The following is a 22,401-nucleotide window of genomic DNA, read 5'->3' as shown; positions in this document are numbered from 1 at the left end:
TTCAATGATCCCCACAGCATGCAGATGATGCATGGTGAGTCTCTGTACCTGACCTTCAGAATCAATAAGAGAATTATTTCTGCATATATTCAAATGTTCAGTGAAAACTCCACTTTTTGGAATTTCTGGAGGCAGAACACAGACTACATCTCTAAACCCATAGCAATGTGCGGCCATATAGGACAGCCAGCTTCCTTAATGACTCCTGGTTGTGTCCAGGCTCAGTTCCCTCCCAGAATCCATACCTTCTCTCTATGTAGACAGAGAGGCCAAATCACTAGCAAGAGGTCTCCATCAAGGGAGTATAAAACTGTGAGCCAGTCCTTCATTTGCTCTGTTCCCATATTCTTATAACCCTCTTTTTCCAATCAGATCAAAGGTGACCAAAAATACTTTGGAAAAAAAAGCTTATGAGCACAGCCTTCTTTCCTGTCAGCCTATGTGTAATTCTTCCAATGATATATTAAAAATAAAACATTTGTCATCACATTTAAAAATCAACCTAAGGGATAAATGTTAAGAACTACCAGCCTCCAATATAAGGCTGGACCTGAGAAAATGATGTGTTTATGGAATTTGATGAGTTACTGCTAAATTGGTGGTTGCTTTTGTCTGAGATACTGTAATTACGTTGTTTCATGTTACATACAGAAAACAAAAGATTGCAGGAGTGATATTTCTTAAAGAATAATCACTTACTCATCATTCTGCTGAAGAGAAATCTGAATCTTATCCTGTTCTGCTAATTGATCCTGTTGCTTTCTTTTTTTAACTGAGAAATAAAACAAAGTGTATTATTATTATTCAGAAGTCACACTTCTTACTTCCTTAAAGGCCAATGACTTTCACACACACACACACACACACACACACACACACACACCCTTGCCATTAGACTTAACCTTCGCAGACTTGAAATAATCAGAGGGAAGGCAGTCTCGAGTTTGAATTTGGAAAGGTCTGAACCATGTAATATTTTATTTAAGAAGCCCAACTTTAGAAGTAGAACTGGCTCCCATTCCAACATTATTGAGCAATGATTACTTGAGATACTAAGCAGAGTCACCTCATGGAAAGGACTGGGAATTACCACAATCAGTTCACTGTGTTGCTTCTCAACTACTTCTTAAGTACAATGGTTGATTTTCTAGTGTAAAGTTCATTCTTCGAAATAGTTTAAACAACACTCTGAATCTCGATCTCCTACTAATTAATTTAACAAATCTTTTCATTGTAATAGTGTAAATATCAGCCCCATTCCCTGAAAAAAGAATTACAAAATCTGAGTCAATAAGCTATTACTATATTTTTTGTTCTGAAGAATGCATGCTTGAATTTACCTATCAAAAGTTCCTGCTGCTTCAACAAAATATTTCTTATTTCTTTTAACCATGTCATCTTCACATCTACATTAGGAGCCTAAAGATTTAAAAAAAAAAAAAAAGGAGGTGGTACACGTTTCCTTTTATACAGGATGTTCTATAATAAAACAAATGTAATTATGTACATAAAATATTATCTACTTCCTATAACACCATAATCAAATCTTAACCATTTGATTCTTAAAATTTTTATGAAGCAAATAAGTTGCTATCAGATTAGATGAAATAATTCAGTCAAAACTGTTTTTGCTGTAATCCCAGGACTTTGGGAGGCCAAGATGGGCAGATCTCTTGAGCCCAGGAGTTTGAGACCAGCCTGGGCAACATAGAGAAACCCCATTTCTACAAAAAAAATACCAAAATTATCCAGGTGTGGTGGCATGTGCCTATAGTCCCAACTACTTGGGAAGCTGAGGTGGGAGCATCTCTTGAGCCTGGGAGGTAGAGGTTGAAGTGAGCCGAGATCACACCACTGCACTCCAGCCTGCACACAGGGCGAGACCCTGTCTCAAAAAATACATCCATTTTGAAATTGCCCCTAAATAATGGTATAAGAATGCTTGGATGCAAATGTGAAATATAATTTCACTTATTTTGTCTTTACAGGAGAATTCCTTTTAAAATATAAATATTTTGATGTTTAATTTTAGTAAAATAAAACAAGCTCTACTATTTATAGAAAAGGCAATCTATTGCAGAATAGCCTTGGTGACTGATGGTAACATGAAAGCCTCCTTAAATATCCTCCCATTACTTATAAGATGTTTGTTAAATGATACCAAATATTATATCTTAAGCAAACCAAGAAAACATATTTTTATAAATTGTAGTCACCTAGTACAGAATTTCAATAAACAAAAAACACTGAGAGTTATTAACAGATAACAGCACATTGACAAGTCATGATACAAATATTTATTGAAATGACAACATCCTCTTGAAATGCTCTGATTCCTGTCCCCTTCCCTGAAACAGTTCGGAGTCTATAGCACAACTGGCCAGGGTTTTAACCATGCTCTTTAGAAGCAGAAAGCAAGTCTGAACTGTCACATCCTTATGTCTTATAATCAGGTACCCCTAGAATGTTTAGCACAAGAGGAACTCAGAACTATTATAATTTTGTAACTTGGAAACTTGATGGGTACAGAGAAGTACCTGCCAAGTTGTCAGTTCTAGTTGATAAGTCTCTTACATAATTGTGAAAACTTGAAACCCTAGAGAACACCATAGGCATATCTCAATGTAGCTACTAGAAAAAAGTTAAATACATCACAAAGAATATTCAAATAATATTTAACTGACCTACATGAAGGGAATGGAACTTTTGAAATGTGACCAAAATTATTTTTGTTTATAAATTCGGGCTTTTGTATTTCAATGCAGGTCTTGGCTTCTAGAAGAATTTTTAAATGACCAACCTGGACAATATAAACTTCTTCCTTTTCACCATACCAGATTTCAAACTTGCGGTTATCACCTTTTACATATTCAGTGATTCCAACTTCATCCATCTACAATAAATAAGTCAAAATTTTCATGAGCATTTTATTTTAAATATGAAGTTACATTAAATCTATCCTATCATATTCTAAATAAAACAGAATTTGTCTTGGGCAGAAAAATATATGTTATATTAAATGAATATGAAATGATAATTACAATCATAGATAAGAGTATTTAAATGTTTTCATTGAACTATGCACTTTATAGTTCAGACTGCATGCTTCATGTCAGTGATTAACACAAATGTTCTAAATCTGAAAATCCAAGTAGCCCATCTAAGATTTAATTCTGTTATAAATTAATAGTACACTATTAAAACAAATTATTGGGTCAAACACAGAAGTAACTAAACATCAATAGAGAAAAGCCACTGAAAATTAATTTAAATAGTTATTTATAATAATTATTTGACAATCATTTAATCTTACAAATTATAATTTGTTTTGATAGAAGCCCTACAAGTTATAATCACATAATTCACGGGACAGGAGAGAACCAGTCAGGTACACGAGGATCTCTCTATTTTCTACCAATCCCTTGGCCTTTCTAAAAAACAAATAATATGTCATGGGACATTGTTGTCTTTTTTGTACCCAGTGAAATTTTTGTACACAATATCTCTTCCTTACCACAGTTTTTTCTTCTTCTCAACATGATTGTGCAAATCAGAAACTCTTCCATTTTCTTTCATAGTTTTCTGCTAATAGCTTGGTTAATTGTACTTTGAGCAATCCCAGTCCCTTGAACAAACATTCTTTCAGTTCCTTTCTGCCTTTCCTCTTTTATTTCAATTCTTACCTAATAATCTAAAGGGGTATCTCACTCTCTGTTCCAGTTATGAGCCCCCAGATGGCCCTAATTAGAACTGATAAGCATTATAAGGCAGTGCTAGTGAGATTGCCATACCAAGGGGAAGAAAAACACATACGCTTAGAAATGTAATGTAACATATTAATGAAAGAACCTTTGACATCCACGCTGAATGTAGTCAGAAGTTATTTTCAGAATGTCCCAAACTATCTTTATATTCTCACTCCACCATTCCAACTAACCTACTTCTGCTCAAATATCACAATTTAAGATGAACAGAAATCTCATATTCAATATTTTTAAAAATTAACTTTGTTTTATTACATGCTTTTGTCTTAACATGTTAAGCTGGAAGGCTCACAGGCTTTGGCGTCAGAGAGGTCTGGGCTGGAATACATCTCTACCACTCACTGGCTATGTGTCTTAGTGCAAGTTGCTTAACTTTTCTAAACTTCAGTTTCCTCAACTATAAAATGGTTAATGTAAGGACTAAATAGCCTGGAGTAAATGCTTAGATCCTATAATGAGCTTTTTAAAGTATGAGTTTGCTTTCTAATCTTCCCCCTATTTAAATTGCAATCGTTTTATTATTTTTTCTTGTAAACATATAGTACATCATTATTGACTAAGTGAACTTTTCTGAGCTGCCCTGGAAATGTAACCATTATGTGTGGCACATAGTAAGGACTATGTGCATGTTTGTTAAATTTTTAAAAATTGATAATAATAAATACATGAACTAAGGAATCTGAAGGACTCAAATCTCCTCATCTGGTTAACTGTGAATTTAGATAGGGCCTTTCCTTGCATATAAGTGGCCAACTTAAAATATAACATATAAATCATTAGAAACTACATGGTCAGGCCATGGAATTCCAATTTTGTATGGTGCAGTCAAAACAAGAGTTCATTTAAAGTGAGAGAGACATAGACATAAAGATGGCAACAACAGACACTTGGGACTACTAGAGAAGGAGTGGAGGGAGAGGGATACGTGTTGGAAAACTAACTCTTGGGTACAATGCTCAGTACCTGGGTGATGGGATATTTGTACCCCAAACCTCAACATCATTCAATACACCCAGGTAACAAACCTGCACACGTGCCCCTTGAATACAAAATAAAAGTTAAAAAATGTAGGAGAGAAGGTTCAGCAGTAGAGTATCTGCAATGATTCTCTCTACGAAGGATAAGACTTTGAAACCAATAGCATAAATTATTAAGTAACACATTGAGAATGTTAGCAATTGCTAAATGCTGGAATCTCACAATAAGCAGACAAGCAGAAGTGAGCTTAGTGAACCCTAAGAAACATCCTAATTTGCAGTGGTATCACCATTTTCCCAGGAATCCTGGTCTAAAGCCTTGCAGGCATCACTGGCTAATTTTTTTATAGATACTCGGCATTGCTGGGGAACCAAAGAAGAATCAGAAAGATTTTCTTCCTTCAGTGTCAGGTATTATTTATTTTTTGTAGCTAGTAAGTTAGCAAGCCCATCTGTCTACTTTCTTTTTTTTTTTTAATTGCATTTTAGGTTTTGGGGTACATGTGAAAAACATGCAAGGTTGTTGCATAGGTGCACACGTGGCAGTGTGGTTTGCTGCCTTCCTCCCCTTCACCCATATCTGGTATTTCTCCCCATGCTATCTCCCCCGAACTCCCCACCCCCCACTGTCCACCCCACTCCCCCCCAACAGACCCCAGTGTATAGTGCTCCCCTCCCTGTGTCCATGTGTTCCCATTGTTCAATACCCATCTATGAGTGAGAACATGCGATGTTTGATTTTGTGTTCTTGTGTCAGTTTGCTGAGAATGATGGTTTCCAGGTTTATCCATGTCCCTACAAAGGACGCGAACTCATTGTTTTTGATGGCTGCATAATATTCCATGGTGTATATGTGCCACATTTGTCCTGTCCAGTCTATCATCGATGGGCATTTGGGTTGGTTCCAGGTCTTTGCTATTGTAAACTGTGCTGCAATGAACATTCGTGTGCATGTGTCCTTATAGTAGAACGATTTATAATCCTTTGGATATATACCCAGTAATGGGATTGCTGGGTCAAATGAAATTTCTATTCCTAGGTCCGTGAGAAATCGCCACACTGTCTTCCACAATGGTTGAACTAATTTACACTCCCACCAATAGTGTAAAAGTGTTCCTATTTCTCCACATCCTCTCCAGAATCTGTTGTCTCCAGATTTTTTAATGATTACCATTCTAACTGGAGTGAGATGGTATCTCAATGTAGTTTTGATTTGGATTTCTCTGATGACCAGTGATGATGAGCACTTTTTCATATGCTTGTTGGCCTCATGTATGTCTTCTTTTGTAAAATATCTGTTCATATCCTTCGCCCATTTTTGAATGGGCTTGTTTGTTTTTTTCTTGTAAATTTGTTTTAGTTCGTTGTATCCAACATCATCCTAATACTGAAACCCAGCAGAGACTCAACAAGAAAAGAAAACTACAGGCCAATATCCATGATGAACATAGATACAAAAATCTTCAATAAAATACTGGTAAACCAATAGCAACAGCACATCAAAAAGCTTATCCACCATGATCAAGTAGGATTCATCCCGGGGATGCAAGGCTGGTTCAATTTACACAAGTCTATAAATGTAATTCACCACATAAACAGAACCAAAGACAAAAACCACATGATTATCTCAATTGATGCAGAGAAGGCCTTCGACAAAATTCAACAGCCCTTTATGCTAAAAACCCTCAATAAACTAGGTATCGACAGAACGTATCTCAAAATAATAAAAGCTATTTACGACAAACCAACAGCCAATATCATACTGAATGGGCAAAAACTGGAAGCATTCCCTTTGAAATCTGGCACTAGACAAGGATGCCCTCTCTCACCACTCCTATTCAGTATAGTACTAGAAATTCTAGCCAGAGCAATCAGGCAAGAAAAAGAAATAAAGGGTATTCAATTAGGAAAGGAGGAAGTCAAATTGTCTCTATTTGCAGACGACATGATTGTATATCTACAAGACCCCATCATCTCAGCCCAAAATCTCCTGAAACTGATAAGCAACTTCAACAAAGTCTCAGGATATAAAATCAATGTGCAAAAATCACAAGCATTCCTATACTCCCATAACAGACTTAAAGAGAGCCAAATCAAGAATGAACTGCCATTCACAATTGCTACAAAGAGAATAAAATACCTAGGAATACAATTAACAAGGAATGTAAAGGACCTCTTCATGGAGAACTACAAACCACTGCTCAACAAAATAAGAGAGGACACAAACAGATGGAGAAACATTCCATGCTCATGGTTAGGAAGAATCCATATCGTGAAAATGACCATACTGCCCAAAGTAATTTACAGATTCAACACTATCCCCATCAAGCTACCAATGACCTTCTTCACAGAACTGGAAAAAACCACCTTAAACTTCATATGGAACCAAAAGAGAGCCCGCATAGCCAAGTCAGTCCTAAGCAAAAAGAGTAAGGCGGGAGGCATCACACTACCAGACATCAAACTGTACTACAAGGCTACAGTAATCAAAACAGCATGGTACTGGTACCAAAACAGAGATATAGACCAATGGAACAGAACAGAGGCATCGGAGGCAACACAACATATCTACAACCATCCGATCTTTGACAAACCTGATAAAAACAAGCAATGGGGAAAGGATTCCCTGTTCAATAAGTGGTGTTGGGAAAACTGGCTAGCCATATGCAGAAAGGAGAAACTGGACCACTTCCTGACACCTTACACTAAAATTAACTCCAGATGGATTAAAGACTTAAACATAAGACCTAACACCATAAAAACCCTAGAAGAAAACCTAGGCAAAACCATTCAGGACATAGGCATAGGCAAGGACTTTATGACCAAAACACCAAAAGCATTGGCAACAAAAGCCAAAATAGACAAATGGGACCTAATCAAAATCCACAGCTTCTGCAAGGTGAGAGAAACAGTCAATAGAGTGAATCGGCAACCAACATAATGGGAAAAAATTTTTGCAGCCTACCCATCTGACAAAGGGCTGATATCCAGAATTTACATCTGTCTACTTTCTATTGAAATGTTTCTAGCATCTATCCCACCTTCTCTGTTTCCACGGTACCTATTGTAGTTTCAGTTCTCATGACTTAATCACCTAATCCCTTCTTTACTTTAATGTACTCAAGAAACATGTTGTTGGCATGTACATCACTGTGACAAATTAAGGGTAAATAGAAAATTAATATGAACTAGAAATACTATAGTAGGTAGAAATTAGATCACCTCACAATAAAATGGACATCAGATGGATTTGGGTCAAATATGCCTATGAAGGTAAAGTACCTTGTCAAAGAATAAGTATATAGACAGCAAGACATTTGAACCCTCTCTGTCATAGATTACAAGTTTGTGGTTCTCAGTCAATGTTTATTAATGACTCAGAAGGCCCTTTGAGATTTGAGGGCTTAGAGGTGGACTGCTAAAATCAAAGGAGCAATTGGCCCTTTCTGATGAAAACAACAGAGCTTTAAAGAAGCTGCGGCGTGTTCAGCGTGAAGCAGGGAAAATAGACTATAGGAAAAAACTACTTATTTTTGACCTGACCCTGGGCAGGAACCTTGTTAGGAACAGCTAGAGGCTGCTGATCCTATGGGAAGAATCAAAAGCAGGGCCTACATATAAGTAGTCTCCTAATACAAACACCTCACTCGGGTCTCAAAACATATTGCCTGTCTTCTTTATAACTGCTGCTGAAAATTGCAATTATCAAATATACTGGTGATAACAACTATGAAAGAACATGCTCATGAAAAGTGACTAACATGATAGTAGTTGGGGAATTAAGGACAATAATTTTCTCTATTTTTGACATTTTCTCTGAGAAATGTTATATTGGTTTTAGAATTTAAAATTCAAAAGATGAAATTCATTAGATGTAAAAAATATTCAAATTTGTCAATTATGGGTCTCATGTGAATTGGAAGTTCCTCTTCTCTAATGGAGAACCCAGCTGGAAGTATCATTGGGTTGTTAATAACTTCCCCAAACAATACTGTTCTCATTTTAATAACAAACTAATAAACTAATATTAGGACAAAATGGCAGTTTTGTTTATAGGAGAGAATAAAGTAATTTTGAAAGATGGAACAGGACAGATTTGGAAAGGATTCAGCTATAGGTGGCTTTGAACACCCAGGAAGGGTGAAGCTAGGAAATGGAGGAGGAACAAAGGAAGGTGGGGACATGCTAAGCACAAATATTATCCATTTTTAAATTGCATTGAGGAAAAGGAGGAAACTTTCCTCCCTATCTCTCCTGTAGCATAAGGCTCCTTTATAATAAGACCAAGTATTCTGCCCAGTGTCACTGGAAAGAGAGTGCTCATGGGGAGGATGGGACGCTCCTTATAATTTCAAACTGTGCTATTCAGGATGCTAGGGAGCCCCCTTGGGGAATATCTAGGATTGCAGTGAGAAGAAAGTGAGGAATTAAAGCTCTGCATTCCCTCACCTTCACTTCAAGCAGAGAAGTTATGATTCACCTGACATCTACATAAGACTTCAGAATTTTTAAAAAACAAAGAAATGTGCAGCCAAAGTATAAAACCCACTCATTTGAAACAGAAAAGTATTGAAACTGGGGTACATACACACACACACACACACACACACAATCACACGCAGAGGAAACAATACTACATTACCCAATACAAATTGTCTTACTTTCCAACAGTGTTTAAAACTGTATGATGGGTATCTATCAGAGCCTTCTCCACTTTCAACACGCCTTTTACAAAACACAATGGCTTTTTCATACAAGAAAAGGTGTCGCTGCATTGGTTTGAATCTAGCCAAATCCTTCATTTTTGTAGCACCTTTCTTGTGTCCTATCCAAACACTAAATCCACCTTGCATTATCATCTTGCCGAGTTCATTTAAGTTTCCCTAGAATGGAAAATCAAAAACCATCAGTAGAAAGCAAAACTACATTCAGGTCTCTGACATCAACATTTTAGTGTTTAGCTTGAGCTACTAAAACCCTAAAGCATAATTTATGTTTTTTACAAACTTAACTTTGTATGTTTAAACATGGCATGCACCACATAAGTACAAAATTACTGTGGGAGTGGAGGATAAAAGAAACTTCCTTTTCTCTGGCTTCATATCATCTGGAGGTATTTCAGCTACAGTAATTCTCCCCATCTCTTCCTCAATCCTGTTTGGTGCATGAGATATACCAGTTCAAGTTTTCCCACTGGGTGGAGCTAACCTGTTAAAAGGCTACACAAGGGCTAAAAATTTGATTCTTTTCTTTCCTATCTATCCCTATCTACAGGGGCAAGCAGCAATTATGGAACAATACAGTTTCTTAGCTGACTCAAACATTCCTTAAGCAGGATCTCTCAGGTCTGGGACTGGGGGAAGACCGTTGGGGACAAGGGGAATCTCATAAATCCATTTGGCTGCTGATCTGAAGCTAATTCTCTACTTAGTGTTAGCAGTAGTAATGTCAGCACTTTGATATCCATTTATCTGCTTCTGATATGTTATTTCTCAATTGGTCCTAGGAAGGGAAAAGGGATGTCAAGATGCTGACCCCCTAAAATTCCAACAATTATTAAAATATGCTTACAATATAGCCATTTATTGCAATCTGATGCATAGAATCATTAACTGACTTCAGTAAATCCAGCATTGCGTCGAGTGCCTCCTTTAACTGAGCAGATCCTTCACAGTCTTTGCTATATTTTAATAGCTCCTGTAATTAGAAATCAGGAATTAATATTAGACAGATATTAATATCTGGAATGAATAAGGTTTTGGCTAACATGCTTTCCAGCAGGAATCCAAATATAATGTCACATTTTGGAGTAATTCCTTTTACATGCTCTTTGTTGCAGTAATATTATTTTTAATAACAATGTCAAAATAGAGGAAGTAGAATAGTAACTGAATAGTATAAAACAAAGGACATTTAATGTTTCTGGAGCTGAAGTATAATAGCTATTAAGACATATCAGAGATCAATTTTTTAAAGCCATTACATGTAGGGTTCTTTTGTCCTCTACATATAATAATTTGTTTTAGCTATGATGCACTCATGATGCATATAGTATAGAACATTATGAAAATTCATTTTAAAACAAGCCACGTTGTATTTATACTTAACACAAGATTCTAGTAATCATTTCACATTATACTAGGGGAGTGAGTGCCATTTGCATTTCTCATTGAGAAGGCCCCTATGAAATACAGCCCCAAAACTATAAGAAATATTTGCTTTCTTTAGTTCTTCTTATAAATATTTAAAGTTCTTCAGTAAAACATTATGCAGAAATCAGCACAACTTGTATGAAAAATTAAATGGCTAAGACTCCAGATATTCTCTGCCTGATATCTATGCCTATGGCATTTGTAGCTACAGTGAATTGAAGGAGCACACAAAATTCCACTGCTAAATCCAGCCTTCTCAGTCATTGAGCATACCTATTTCTAGTGCTTCCTAGTAAACTATTTTCTTTTTAATAGCTCTGACATATCTGACTCAAAAAGTAAAGAAAGAAACAAATGCTTCATATAATTACCTTCAACAATAACTGATATTTAGTGATTCGTTGCACTGGTTTGAGTAAGTAGGAATCTAGTCCAAGTCTGTGTTTTAACTTTCTTTGACATTCCTGTCATTAAAAGATAAATATCAATAAAAATAAATTAAAACATGTACCTGTGAAAATGCCAAGTGTTCATTGATTAAACCTAATGCCCCAATGTTTCTTATACCTCAAAGAAAATTTATTGGAAAAATCACTGTTATGTGTAGTACAGAAATTATAAGACACAGTATTTCTGAAAAACTACCATAAACACTATTTCAAGGATTGGAGAGGTAAATCATTCCAACATTTCAAATATTTAAAAGTTTTCACATATAAATTCATATTGACGTGGAATGCTTAAAAGGTGTGAAAGCAGGGAATGGCTATAAATTAACATGATTAAAATGTTCTTTAATATATTCAAGAAAATTCACAAAAGACCAAGCTCTACTATTCAAGGGTCAGAAAGAAATTGGTCGTGCTGAATAGAAATCAGACTGGACATGCGAACAAAATTTTTAATATCACAAGAAAATAAAGGCCTCATCAACTGGTGCTATGTTTCATCCAGTAATTGGCCCATTGCCACTGTAAATATAAGGGTCATGACATAGAGTCTAGGAACATTGTAGGGGCCCATAGTTAGGGCAAGATGTGGATATTTAGGATAAAATGTGCATAAAGTACAGAACAAAAAGGGATTGGGGAAACGTATACCTGAATAAGAACCATGGCTCTCCTCTGAATATGGATAAAATCCAACATACAATCTAATTCAAACAAGAATTAACAATTTATAGTTAAAGGTGGAGTACTGCTATCAGGTTGGTGCAAAAGTGATTGTGGTTCCTGCCATGACTTTCAGAGGCAAAAACTGCAATAACTTTTGCACCAATCTGATACATGCATTTAGATCTCCTTACTCATGATACCCAACTAAAATGATGAACAAGTTACTTTACAAGGCAAAATCACAAAGTTATGAAGAAGATGAGAAAGGGGAAAACTTCAGCAAAATTTGGAAACTGGAAACCAACCCTAGAAGTGGTAAACAACTGAGCACACTGGAGAAAAGTGGATTTCAAGTTGGCAGAGGAAAAAGCCAAGGAACAACTCAATTTATGTTATATACATCTCCTCCAAGCCCTCCACAAAGTCTCAGGATTACAGATACCGAGTACCTCTGAAAGTGGGAGGTAAAGGTGAGGTTCAAGAAAGGATGCTTGTTGAAAGCCTTTTTAAGAAGTAATTAGCTAGTAACAAGTGTTGGTGAGGATATGAAGCAATTAGTACCCTCATATACTGCTATCAGAAATGTAAAATGGTACAGCAACTTTGGAAAAGAGTCCAGCAGTTTCTCAAAAAGTTAAATGTAGAGTTACCATATGACCCAGCAATTTCACTCTCAGGTATACAGCCAAGAAGAATAAAAACACATCTACACAAAAACTTATACAGCATTCTTGGCAGCATTGTTCATAATAACCAAAAGGTGGAAACAAGCCAAATATGTATCAACCAATGAATGGATAAATAAAATGCAATACATTCATATAATGGAACAGTATTCAACCATAAATAGGAATAAAAAACTAAATCATGCTACAACATGGATGAACCACTAAAATATTATCCTAAGTGAAAGAAAGAAGTCAAACACAAAAGACCACATATTGTATGATTCAATTTATATGGAATGTCCAGAAGAGGCAAATCTATTGAAGACAGCAAGTAGATTAGTGTTTGCCTAGGGTTGCTGGGATTCGGGAAAAATAGAAGGGTAACTGCTAAAAGGTTCTGGTTTCTTTTTAGTGATAAAAATATTAAATTGATTGTGGTGATGGTTATACAACCTTGTGAATACAGTAAAACCATTGAATTGTATACTTTAAAAGAGTGAACTGATGTCATTTTATCTCAACAAAGTTGTTATAAAAAAATAATAAATGGCATGAAAATCTAAACAAAAGCAATAAGGCTCTCAGATAACCATACCACTCTGCACAGCTGGGTGCCTTCTCACTCTTCCTTTGGCAGAAGAATGGATGTTTATGTAGAAAGAGTGAAACACAGGGCCTATGGACTAAAGGATATAAGATTCAATTTAGAGCAGAGTACCATACTGAAAAATATTCAAGTACTCTCCATGTTACCTCTCAAATTAATGACCCTCAGCCTTTTCTCCCAAGTTGGCTGCCACAACACTGGCAGCCAGATCATTATACACAAGGTAGCAATTCAAGGAATCTGACCAGCCGAATAGAAATACTCTAAAGATACAGGTATTGGGGAATCCCTTTAAGCAAATAGGTTGAGACAAATAACTCAACAATGAGGATCATGGTCAATAAATCCACATATGCCCTGGAAACTTCCAACGAGCTTTTTAGTGTTTACTCCTAATGTAAGTGGACAGACAAGTATCACCAGACATTTGAGGAGAGCATCAAAGATGGGTAATAGGAACCAAACAAAGATAAATAGAAAGAAAAAATGCAACGTGAAGACAACAGAAACTGTGCAGGGAGAAGAAAACTATTTTTAAAAGAAAAATCTACTCTCATCTTTGTGTAGATGAATGAAGATACTGAATTCATAAAATGAAAACAGGATTCTATTAAAACAAACACTTAAAAAAAAAAAAAAACAGAAAAAGGGTGAGGGCTCTTCAAAACTAAAAACAATGGCAGAAATGGAAACCTCAATAGAAGGACTAGAAAGTAGAATAAGAAGACAAAGAATGGAAAATAGAAAAGATAAGATAATTAGAGGACCAGTCCAGGATGCCCAAACTTGTACAACAGAAATTCCAAAAAGTGAAAGTGGAGAAAATTAGGTGGAGGAAATCAAAGAAAAACTCCAAGTAAATTTGGGCAGGAGGTTCCAAATTCAAAGTTATCACCCCAAGACTAGCATAATGGATAAAAATAGTGCCAACATTTGAACACTGAAAATAAAAGAAGTTTTCATAAGTTTTCAGATGACAGAAACAAAGTCACCTGTAAAGGAACAAAAATTAAAATGGTATCAGATTTCTGAATAGTAATACTAGAAGCTATAAGACAATTGAGCAATACCTTCACAATTCTGAGTATAATTATTTCTTACCTAAAATTATATACCCAGCCAAACTAGCAATTAAGTCTTAAGGTAGAATAAAGATATTTGCAGGCACATATACTCTCAAAAACTTTTATGTACTGTGTACACTTTTTCAGGAAAACTACTGGAGAATGTATTCTACCAAACAAGGCAGGTAAACAAGAAAGATAAAGACATGGCACCTAGGAAGGAGGAGAGCCTATGCAACAGACAGATGAGGAGAATTCCAAAACTTATGTTCACCAAGATCCCCAGGTGACAGCTGTGCAACAGGCCTAGTGAGTCTAGATAAGCAAGACAGATACCTCCAGGAGATGTTTCTTGAAGAATATGAAATTCAGAAAAAAATAATGTGTTTAAATGTAATAAGAAGAGATTTTTTTAACTCCCACATCTGGGAGATGTTGGGGTAGAATAATGATAAGTATCTAGAAAACTGAGAAAAAACACCATTGCAAGACAAACAGAAAGGAAGGAAAAGCAACCCTATTAGACCACATGATTCATCTGAGCAAAGAAATTACATAGTCTTCATTTAACACTATATACCAATCTAATCGAAATTACAATATAACTGTAGTGGAGGTTTTGTAAGAAAAGAAGTATATTTATATATGTGGTAGTTGGGTGGGGGACAGTGAATGAGAGCTAAATCCTTATCTTCCATAGTATGAAGGAAAAAGATAAGCATATCATTTGAAGCTATGGAGGTAAATACCAAAGGATGTAGCTAAAACTGCTGAAAGTGTTTGCCTCTGGGAATTTACAAATGTGTTTGTATGTGTTGTTGGGGGGAGAGGCGGACTTGCTCTTTAACGTATGTATGTATATGCATATGCAACGTACCAAAGTAGAAAATGAATTTATAATTAAGAAATATCCCAATATCTTCCAGAAAGAGTATATCCAATATTAGAATAATTACCATACCTGGAAAAATGCGCATTCTGAATACTTCCTCCATATTGTTTCTGATCTGGGCTTATTCTGACAATATTTTGCATACATCTGAAAATCATCCTTCTGTGATAAGAATCAAATTCAAATAAATTACTAATTTGTAAATATGATGTTTGCCATCAAGAAAGGCTAAACAAGAGTGTGACCAAGCATCCTAGGAAATATGGCCTAAAGGGCCTACTCTACTGGCAGCTGGTCATGAGCCTTCTTTATATTCCAAGAACAGCATGCCCATTGCATCTGGTGGGAGGACACATAATTATATAAGTAATATCAGAACTTCTACTTACCAAGCTTGAGGCGTAGATGGAGCCTTCTCTGTCTGAACTATAAAAACCTACTTTTTTGCATAATGATGAGCTGATAAGGTGCCAAGAAATATGTTCTGTTATTAGTCTCTTGATTCTCTAGTGAATGAACTTGCAGCTGACTTCCAAGTTAGAGCCTACAGCTCTAGGTTCATCACTGGGACACTATCATTGTGGCATAATCTATCTAGGCACTCATGCAATTCTCTCTCCCTGGAATCTTTTTTCTCTGACCCTCATGAATGGGCTACCCCCTACTCATTATTTAACACTTATCTCATGAGTTATCTCTTCTATAAAACCATTGTTTATAACCCCATTCTATGTAAGATGCCCTTTTTCTGGATTTTCCTAGGACCATTTGCGTATTTCTGATCTAGTGCAACTCATCTTCTACACAATTAATAATTTCCTTGTTTTTATACCTAAATAGATTTGGGATTGGTATCCACATTATCTGGCACAATGCTTGGTACATAGTAGGTGACCAGTAGATGGTTGTTGAATAAATGAACAATTCATCAATAACCATTTATTAAACCACAACTGGTTGCTAAGAACTCTGCTAACCTCATGAAGATACAATATATAGGATATGAATCCTGGATCTATGAGTTTTCCCAAGTTTGGGAGAAAATTCATGTATACATGTCAAGGTGTACAAGCACAGTAAATATAAAATGAGTAGTATAGACATTACATACTATAGAGTCTAAAGGAAGGATAAACTGCTATTGCTTGAGAAGGTTGAGAAATAATGTGGCCATAATTTAAATGTGTTTAAAGTTAGACCATGTTGAGCAAGGTTGACACACAGTACTTTCTTATCCTTATTCTCTTCTCATTTCATAAACTCTTTCTGGGATAAGATATCTATTTTGAAGCTTTCAACAATCACCTCTATTGAATTAACTCTTAAGACAAAACTGATCTTTCAGGAAGAAGAGAAACTACATAAGCAGAGAAGCATGCACAAAAAATATTCTAACAGAAAACTCTAATGGAGGAGAGTATGATCACTAACCTGGGAAGTCAATTGTATTAACCATACTCAGGACATAGAGGAATGGGCCTCCCTGAACACTTTTGTTGAATGAAGAGAACTGACAGCTCTATGTTTCTGTGAAGTTCCTGTGATCTATGCCTTGGTGGCTGTAACTCAGACTAGAATTAATTTTAAAACTTTACATATATTTTAATAATACAAATAATAAGGTGGTTTTTTAGGCCAAAAGTTGACAAAGCTCCAGATGGTTTTGCCATGATGATCCCAACTCTTAAATCTTCATAGCCAGGGTGGTCCCTAGATTACTAAGATTACCCAGGAGTCAGTGTTCACGAGCTGAGCCACTAAAGCATTTGATACCACAGAATGCAATGGGTATTTTCATGCTCTGGATATCCCAGTGCATTAGTTTCTGCAGCAAAATTTGGTTCGGTATTAAATACTTGCTGGAGTAATGTATCTTCTCCAAAAATATAAAGACATTAAGTACCTATCTTGTCTCCAAATCTGTTCTTATAAGTAAGTTTCTATTTTGGTGGCCCATATTTATATATTTTTAAAAATAACTTAACTCACCCTTTCTAGGAAACAAGGTCCCACTCTTTCTGGAGCATGAGCACAATTTTCCAGGCTGCCCAAGAAAATGCTGTGAAAATTTCAGAGAAAAAAAATTACATGATTTGATGTGAAATATAATAAAGTGGTCAAGAGAGCACTTTAAATAGTTTAATGGAAAATAAATATTCAATTCCGCAATTACATACTCGTTATGGAATTCATATATTTCTGTCATGTTTCCAAAGAGAATGTCCTTTTTATTTCTCAGGAGAGGTGGCATAAGATCAAACATCTCTGGATTATCCATCTCCGCTCTATAACCCTACCCAAAATAAATACATTCATGTGTTTTAAATATTTACATGCACATTTAATTGGGACACTAATGGTGTAGGTACAGTAGAATATGAGAGGATTTGAGGGTGAAGTTGTTTGAATATTAATTCAACTTTAATTCAGTTCAAATCTCCTACTTCCCAAAGTTATCCATGACTTTTTTTTCAGAAGGCAGGACAAGGAAGTCAAGGTCTTCCAATCAATAGGCAGAATAAAGTAATAGCTCTTTGCCCTTCAGAGTAGCTTGTAGTGTAGGAAACAAGATAGAAACCAAGATGAAAACATAAATTACAGGTCATCAGCTTCTCCTTAAATTGGCAAGACGTGTTTAGGTTTCTTCAGACCAAATTAATATCATAACATTCTTGTCAAATGGATATTTTATCCCATTCTCAGGTTTTTACATCACAATCTCTAAATAGCACCCTGTAAATAATTGTAAAAATCTGCTGTATCCCTAAGAGAACATTTTCTCTTTTGTAACAAATTCTGAATCAATCATTCCCATTACTGAGGGAGAACCTGAATGTGCACATTTAACCAACATGCTGTGTCAGACAATAAAAGAAATGCCCATTGCTGCCATATGAGAAGCAAGGAAGGAGACAGAAGTATAAGATTGTACCTAAACACTTTCTAATGAATGTAGCCAGGGATCATTCAGGAAAAGATAGGGCAAATACAATTTGAGTCGCTTACCAACAAAACAGTAAACAGTTCTCGAACGTAAACTCTCTCAGTCTGTATCAGTTCATTTAGGACATGGCTAAAATGAAAAGACCATATTTATCAGTTATTTAATTACTGAGATCTATATTGCAATGCTTCAAGTATAATCATAAGAAGGTAAAAAAATAGCTAATGCATAGGAACTACCAATGGTTTTTGTTTTATCATCAAAATATGAAACTACTTTTATGGTTTCCAGAATAAAAACCACCCATAAGACTCTAAATACATATATCAAAGAAAGGGAGATGCTCAAGGGTTACTGTTAGTTTTAAATAATTTCATTTCTAACTCACTGAGATTAGGAAGAAGTTTACTAAAAACTCACAATAACTATTCCTAAATGTCTGAGGCTTTTATTGTTTTGGGGTAGCATAGTTTATGAACTTCAATTCCCTTTTTTCCCTAAAAAATAAGCATTAGCATTTTAGGCACTATTTTTCCCTTTTCCCAGTAATGTTCTGAAATTTTCTAAGAATGGTAGCAGATTCTTTTACCCTGGTCTTCCCAAGTGTAGGTCATACTTATGTTTCCGCAATTTTTTTTTGTTTTGTTTTTTGTTTGTTTTTGAGATGGAGTCTCACTCTGTCACGCAGGCTTGAGTGCAGTGGGGTAATCTTGGCTTACTGCAACCTCCATCTCCCAGGTTCAGTGATTCTCCTACCTCAGCCTCCCGAGTGGCTGAATTACAGGTGCTTGCTACCACACCCGGCTAATTTTGTATTTCTTGGTAGAGACAGGGTTTCACCATGTTTGCCAGGCTGGTCTCGAACTCATGACCCCAAATGATTTGCCTGCCTGGGCCTTCAAAAGTGCTGGGATTACAGGTATGACTAACCATGCCCAGCCTGTTTCTATAGTAATTTTGTTTACTGTCTCTGGAAAATAAAATGTATTTTCCTTTCTTTTTATTTTTTTTATTGCATTTTAGGTTTTGGGGTACATGTGAAGAACATGCAAGATTGTTGCAAAGGTGCATACGTAGCAGTGTAATTTGCTGCCTTCCTCCCCTTCACCTATATGTGGCATTTCTCCCCATACTATCTCTCCCCAACTCCCCACCCTGCTGTCCCTCCTCTATTTCCCCCCAACAGAGCCTAGTGTATAGTGCTCCCCTCCCTGTGTCCATGTGTTCTCATTGTTCAACACCCGTCTATGAGTGAGAACATGCAGTGTTTGATTTTGTGTTCTTGTGTCAGTTTGCTGAGAATGATGATTTCCAGATTCATCCATATCCCTACAAAGGACATGAACTCATCCTATTTGATGGCTGCATAACATTCCATGGTGTATATGTGCCACATTTTTCCTGTCCAGTCTATCATCGATGGGCATTTGGGTTGGTTCCAGGTCTTTGCTATTGTAAACTGTGCTGCAATGAACATTCGTGTGCATGTGTCCTTATAGTAGAACGATTTATAATCCTTTGGATATATACCCAGTAATGGGATTCCTGGGTCAAATGGAATTTCTATTCCTAGGTCCTTGAGGAATCGCCACACTGTCTTCCACAATGGTTGAACTAATTTACACTCCCACCAGCAGTGTAAAAGTGTTCCTATTTCTCCACATCCTCTCTAGCATCTGTTGTCTCCAGATTTTTTAATGATCGCCGTTCTAACTGGCTTGAGATGGTATCTCAATGTAGTTTTGATTTGCATTTCTCTAATGACCAGTGATGATGAGAATTTTTTCATACGCTTGTTGGCCTCATGTATGTCTTCTTTTGTAAAGTATCTGTTCATATCCTTCGCCCACTTTTGAATGGGCTTGTTTGTTTTTTTCTTGTAAATCTGTTTTAGTTCGTTGTAAATTCTGGATATCAGCCCTTTGTCAGATGGGTAAGCTGCAAAAATTTTTTCCCATTCTGTTGGTTGCCAATTCACTCTAATGACTGTTTCTTTTGCTGTGCAGAAGCTGTGGAGTTTGATTAGGTCCCATTTGTCTATTTTGGCTTCTATTACCAAGCTTTTGGTGTTTTGGTCATGAAGTCCTTGCATACGCCTATGTCCTGAATGGTTTTGCCTAGGTTTTCTTCTAGGGTTTTTATGGTGTTAGGTCTTATGTTTAAGTCTTTAATCCATCTGGAGTTAATTTTAGTGTAAGGTGTCAGGAAGTGGTCCAGTTTCTCCTTTCTGCATATGGCTAGCCAGTTTTCCCAACACCACTTATTGAACAGGGAATCCTTTCCCCATTGCTTGTTTTTATCAGGTTTGTCAAAGATCGGATGGTTGTAGATATGTTGTGTTGCCTCCGATGCCTCTGTTCTGTTCCATTGATCTATATCTCTGTTTTGGTACCAGTACCATGCTGTTTTGATTACTGTAGCCTTGTAGTACAGTTTGATGTCTGGTAGTGTGATGCCTCCCGCCTTACTCTTTTTGCTTAGGACTGACTTGGCTATGCGGGCTCTCTTTTGGTTCCATATGAAGTTTAAGGTGGGTTTTTCCAGTTCTGTGAAGAAGGTCATTGGTAGCTTGATGGGGATAGTGTTGAATCTGTAAATTACTTTGGGCAGTATGGCCATTTCCATGATACTGATTCTTCCTAACCATGAGCATGGAATGTTTCTCCATCTGTTTGTGTCCTCTCTTATTTCGTTGAGCAGTGGTTTGTAGTTCTCCTTGAAGAGGTCCTTTACGTTCCTTGTTAATTGTATTCCTAGGTATTTTATTCTCTTTGTAGCAATTGTGAATGGCAGTTCATTCTTGATTTGGCTCTCTTTAAGTCTGTTATTGGTGTATAGGAATGCTTGTGATTTCTGCACATTGGTTTTGTATCCTGAGACTTTGTTGAAGTTGCTTATCAGTTTCAGGAGATTTTGGGCTGAGATGATGTGGTCTTGTAGATATACAATCATGTCGTCTGCAAATAGAGACAATTTGACTTCCTCCTTTCCTATTTGAACACCCTTTATTTCTTTTTCTTGCCTGATTGCTCTGGCTAGAACTCTAGTACTATATTGAATAGGAGTGGTGAGAGAGGGCATCCTTGTCTAGTGCCAGATTTCAAAGGGAATGCTTCCAGTTTTTGCCCATTCAGTATGATATTGGCTGTCGGTTTGTCGTAAATAGCTTTTATTATTTTGAGATACGTTCCGTCGATACCTAGTTTATTGAGGGTTTTTAGCATAAAGAGCTGTTGAATTTTGTCCAAGGTCTTCTCTGCAACAATTGAGATAATCATGTGGTTTTTGTCTTTGGTTCTGTTTATGTGGTGAATTACGTTGATAGACTTGCGTATGTTGAACCAGCCTTGCATCCCTGGGATGAAGCCTACTTGATCATGGTGGATAAGTTTTTTGATGTGCTGTTGCAATCGGCTTGCCAGTATTTTATTGAAGATTTTTGCATCTATGTTCATCATGGATATTGGCCTGTAGTTTTCTTTTTTTGTTGAGTCCCTGCCGGGTTTTGGTATCAGGATGATGTTGGTCTCATAAAATGATTTGGGAAGGATTCCCTCTTTTTGGATTATTTAGAATAGTTTCAGTAGGAATGGTACCAGTTCCTCCTTGTATGTCTCGTAGAATTCAGCTGTGAACCCTTCTGTACCTGGGCTTCTTTTGGGTGGTAGGCTCTTAATTGCTGCCTCGACTTCAGACCTTGTTATTGGTCTATTCAGGGTTTCGACTTCTTCCTGGTTTAGGCTTGGGAGAAGGCAACTGTCCAGGAATTTATCCATTTCTTCCAGGTTTTCTAGTTTATGTGCATAGAGTTGTTTGTAATAATCTCTGATGATGGTTTGAATTTCTGTGGAATCTGTGGTGATATCCCCTTTATCATTTTTTACTGCACCTATTTGGTTATTCTCTCTTTTTTATTAATCTGGCTAGTGGTCTGTCTATTTTGTTGATCTTTTCAAAAAACCAGCTCCTGGATTTATTGATTTTTTGAAGGGTTTTTCATGTCTCTATCTCCTTCAGTTCTGCTCTGATCTTAGTTATTTCTTGTCTTCTACTAGGTTTTGAGTTTTTTTGATCTTGCTCCTCTAGCTCTTTCAATTTTGATGATAGGGTGTCAATTTTAGTTCTCTCCTTGTTTCTCATGTGGGCACTTATTGCTACATATTTTCCTCTAGAGACTGCTTTAAATGTGTCCCAGAGATTCTGGTATGTGGTGTCTTC

The 22,401-nt window shown here is 36.4% G+C and overlaps 1 protein-coding gene across 5 annotated transcripts in view; it reads right to left on the bottom strand.

Moving 5' to 3' along the window:
- Positions 1-22,401, bottom strand: part of MCF2 (MCF.2 cell line derived transforming sequence) — a 135,415-nt gene that overhangs the window by 5,397 nt on the left and 107,617 nt on the right. For all 5 annotated transcript variants that reach the window (XM_012469898.3, XM_012469899.3, XM_012469900.3 and 2 more), the window contains 10 exons: positions 18,246-18,312; positions 17,417-17,532; positions 17,229-17,298; positions 15,309-15,401; positions 11,265-11,357; positions 10,313-10,438; positions 9,403-9,624; positions 2,801-2,893; positions 1,341-1,419; positions 700-772 (listed from right to left, as the gene is read on the bottom strand). In XM_012469898.3, the coding sequence (XP_012325321.1) occupies positions 700-772; positions 1,341-1,419; positions 2,801-2,893; positions 9,403-9,624; positions 10,313-10,438; positions 11,265-11,357; positions 15,309-15,401; positions 17,229-17,298; positions 17,417-17,532; positions 18,246-18,312 (1,032 nt within the window). The remainder of the gene's footprint in view (positions 1-699; positions 773-1,340; positions 1,420-2,800; positions 2,894-9,402; positions 9,625-10,312; positions 10,439-11,264; positions 11,358-15,308; positions 15,402-17,228; positions 17,299-17,416; positions 17,533-18,245; positions 18,313-22,401) is intronic.

This window comes from Aotus nancymaae, unplaced genomic scaffold (assembly GCF_030222135.1).
Source record: "Aotus nancymaae isolate 86718 unplaced genomic scaffold, 86718_ANA_hifiasm-v0.15.2.pri h1tg000004l, whole genome shotgun sequence".
NCBI lineage: Eukaryota > Metazoa > Chordata > Mammalia > Primates > Aotidae > Aotus > Aotus nancymaae.
This window is presented reverse-complemented; position numbering and strand designations above follow the sequence as displayed.